The sequence below is a fragment of the Alosa alosa genome, chromosome 23 (assembly GCF_017589495.1).
Source record: "Alosa alosa isolate M-15738 ecotype Scorff River chromosome 23, AALO_Geno_1.1, whole genome shotgun sequence".
Lineage (NCBI taxonomy): Eukaryota > Metazoa > Chordata > Actinopteri > Clupeiformes > Clupeidae > Alosa > Alosa alosa.
This window is the reverse complement of record NC_063211.1, coordinates 26,694,151-26,696,764: the sequence shown is the minus strand read 5'-3', so window position 1 is coordinate 26,696,764 and position 2,614 is coordinate 26,694,151. Positions and strand designations below refer to the sequence as shown.

General features: G+C 47.1%; 1 protein-coding gene across 1 annotated transcript in view; it reads right to left on the bottom strand.

Moving 5' to 3' along the window:
- Positions 1 to 498: 498 nt before the first annotated feature.
- The window catches only part of pcdh17 (protocadherin 17), a 70,758-nt gene continuing 68,642 nt past the window's right edge, over positions 499 to 2,614 (bottom strand). The window contains 1 exon segment of the mRNA XM_048234979.1: positions 499 to 2,614. This exon segment is cut by the window's right edge and continues 314 nt beyond it. Coding sequence (XP_048090936.1) covers positions 2,198 to 2,614 — 417 coding nt within the window. The 3' untranslated portion in view covers positions 499 to 2,197.

Sequence of the window (2,614 nt, the reverse complement as noted above, 5' to 3'; positions counted from 1 at the left end):
AGTCAGAAGCTCTACAGTCACAATGACAGTTCTCCTAAGAACAAGTAAGGCAGGTCATCAATGATTTGCTTTACAAATGGCAGGTATCTGAGACCAAGATGACAAAAAACACAACAAAGAACAGAGCAGAAAGAAAGAAGGAAAGAAAGACAGACGGACGGACGGACGGATAGAGACAGATTGAAAATTCCAAGAGGTCATCGTCTAAAAATATAGCTGCCCTGTTTGTGGCGTGAAGGTGCTCCAAGCGAAAAAGCCGTGGCGAATGGTTTTCTGTTGACCTCAAGGTGGTGGCGACTGTGTCCAGTGTAAATCTGCAGTCTGGGTGAGAGTCTGCGCTCATGTGAGCAGGCTTTAGAAAAGAGACAGCTCAAGAGAGGGAGGCCGCAGGGCCAGGATAGGATAGAAAAGGATAGTATAGACACACCCCAAAAAAGTAAACTCACAGAGTTTGATGGCAGCTAAGGCAACAGTTGCCAAGTACAATATAAGCCCATGTATATTGCAACACAACTATATATTAATTTAATAAAATACACAATATAGCTCTTGTACACGTAACAATTTGGCTCATATGCACAGAAATTGCAGTAAAATCAATAAAAAATATGTCATATTTGGATGTAAACACATTGAATCAGACACATTTTACACATTGAATGATATAGTGTATAAGTGATCATGTGAAGGGACATTTCCTTTTTTCTCGTTTTTTGAATCTTTTTTTGTTTTCGTTATGAAGGCGGTAGCAGTGTCCACAGCAGTTTCTTAAATAAATAGCTTACCATAAACTGCAAATCAATTTCAACACACTTTTCACCCTCCAAATGTCCATCCTGCTTGTGTGCTGGATTTCCTTTTTTCTTTTGACTCTTTTTTTACAAAATGTATAAATATTTTGTTAATATCTGGGCACTATACAGTATAAGTTCATATATATATATATATATTTATCTATATGTATATATAGATATATCTTTTCACAGTCAAGGAAATATGTCCCTAATATACAGGATTGTGATTGCCTTTTGTTTAATGTTGGACAGGTATGCTGCCATGGTGCGCGAAGAACAAGTAGCTCATGGTAATGAAGTATTTCACACGATAGACTCAAGACTGACTGGAATGTTCTGTTATGTCGGCTTTGCACACATAGAAGGGCAGAGAAAACACAGTATACACACGTGACTAGAAATGATGGCTGAAAAATGGTTACATTTCATTTGAAACCCCAACCCCCAACCCCACTGCTCAGAACACACCTCCAACCGATTATCCCCCACCCCCACCAAAGTTAAGCCCCCAACTGTTTTTGTGTGTCCAGATATCATTTGCACTTCAAACACTGATATTACAAAGTCAGAAAAAGATAGCGTGTTTACAGTAAAGGAAGTGTGTGTGTCTGTGTGTGTGTGTGTGTGTGTGTGTGTGTTTCGGTGTGTGCGTGTGTGTTTCGGTCTCTGGGTCTGGGTAGCTCTAGACGTGTGTAGTCGGATCACCTCCACACTTGGATGCGACTGGCAGAGTCCACAAAAGGGTGTAGTCAGGCTATGCCCGTCTCCTATGACCGAGCAGTCTTTTGCAGAGTCTCTCTCTCTCTTTCTCTCCCTCACACACACACACACACACAAACACACACACATTCATACGGCAGAGGAACAGTTCTGAGCTGGTGGGCACTTTGAAGAAAAAGCTTGCAACAAAAGGAGCCGTTGTTGGCGTGTGTGTTGTGTGTGTGTTGTCCCCCTTGGCCCCAACTGAGCAGAGCAGACAGTCACAACAACAGCTCCTGTCCGTAAGTGTGTTCTCCAGGTTTTCTCCCTCCTCCTGCATTAAAACCTTTCAGGTTTTTTTCGTTTCTAAAACCTTTCTGAGGCAGTGGAGATGTTGTTTGTCCTCTGCTGGGATGGGGTGGGGAGTGTGGGGGTGTGTGTGTGTGTGTGTGTGTGTGTGTAAGGTGGATGAGCATCCCCACAAGCCCACTGCAGTGTGTGCCTTTGGTGGAGTCCTTTACCCGAGGGAAAATAGTTTTGTCTCTTTGTAGACTTTGTCCGTTAAAAATTCCGCTCGTGTTCTCCCATATCTCTGTCCAGTTCTGTGATCCCTTTCTCTTTTTTCCTTTTCCTTTTTCTTTTGAGAGAAAATGAAACATGGCTTCAGTAGTGTCCGTACCGCGGCCCGACATGGGGCGCCCACCTCACTTCCTGACAGGGGTGCTCTCGTTGGTGCGACAGTCCTGCAGCAGTTTGTCGATGTCGCGCACCACCTGGTCGGCGTCCATGCCATCCCGGCCACCCCTCTCGCCCCCGACCCCCACACTGACCACCCCAGCCATGCCTTCCTCCATGCCCACCTCCTGGCTTATCCGGGAGCGTGCCTCGGCCAGCACCTTGGCCACTGGGTCAGTGCTGGCCCCCTGGTGCTCGCGGCCGTGCTTGCTGGGCGACAGGTACTGGCCCTCGGGGCCCAGCTGCTGGTGGTGGTGGTGGTGGTGGCTGGTGCTGGGCAGGCCCTCGGCGCCATCCCCTGGGGCCTTGCAGGTCACTGAGGAGCTGGAGGAGGACAGCGGGGAGGAGGTGGACACGCAGCAGCCCTTGGTGGGACTGCAGGAGGC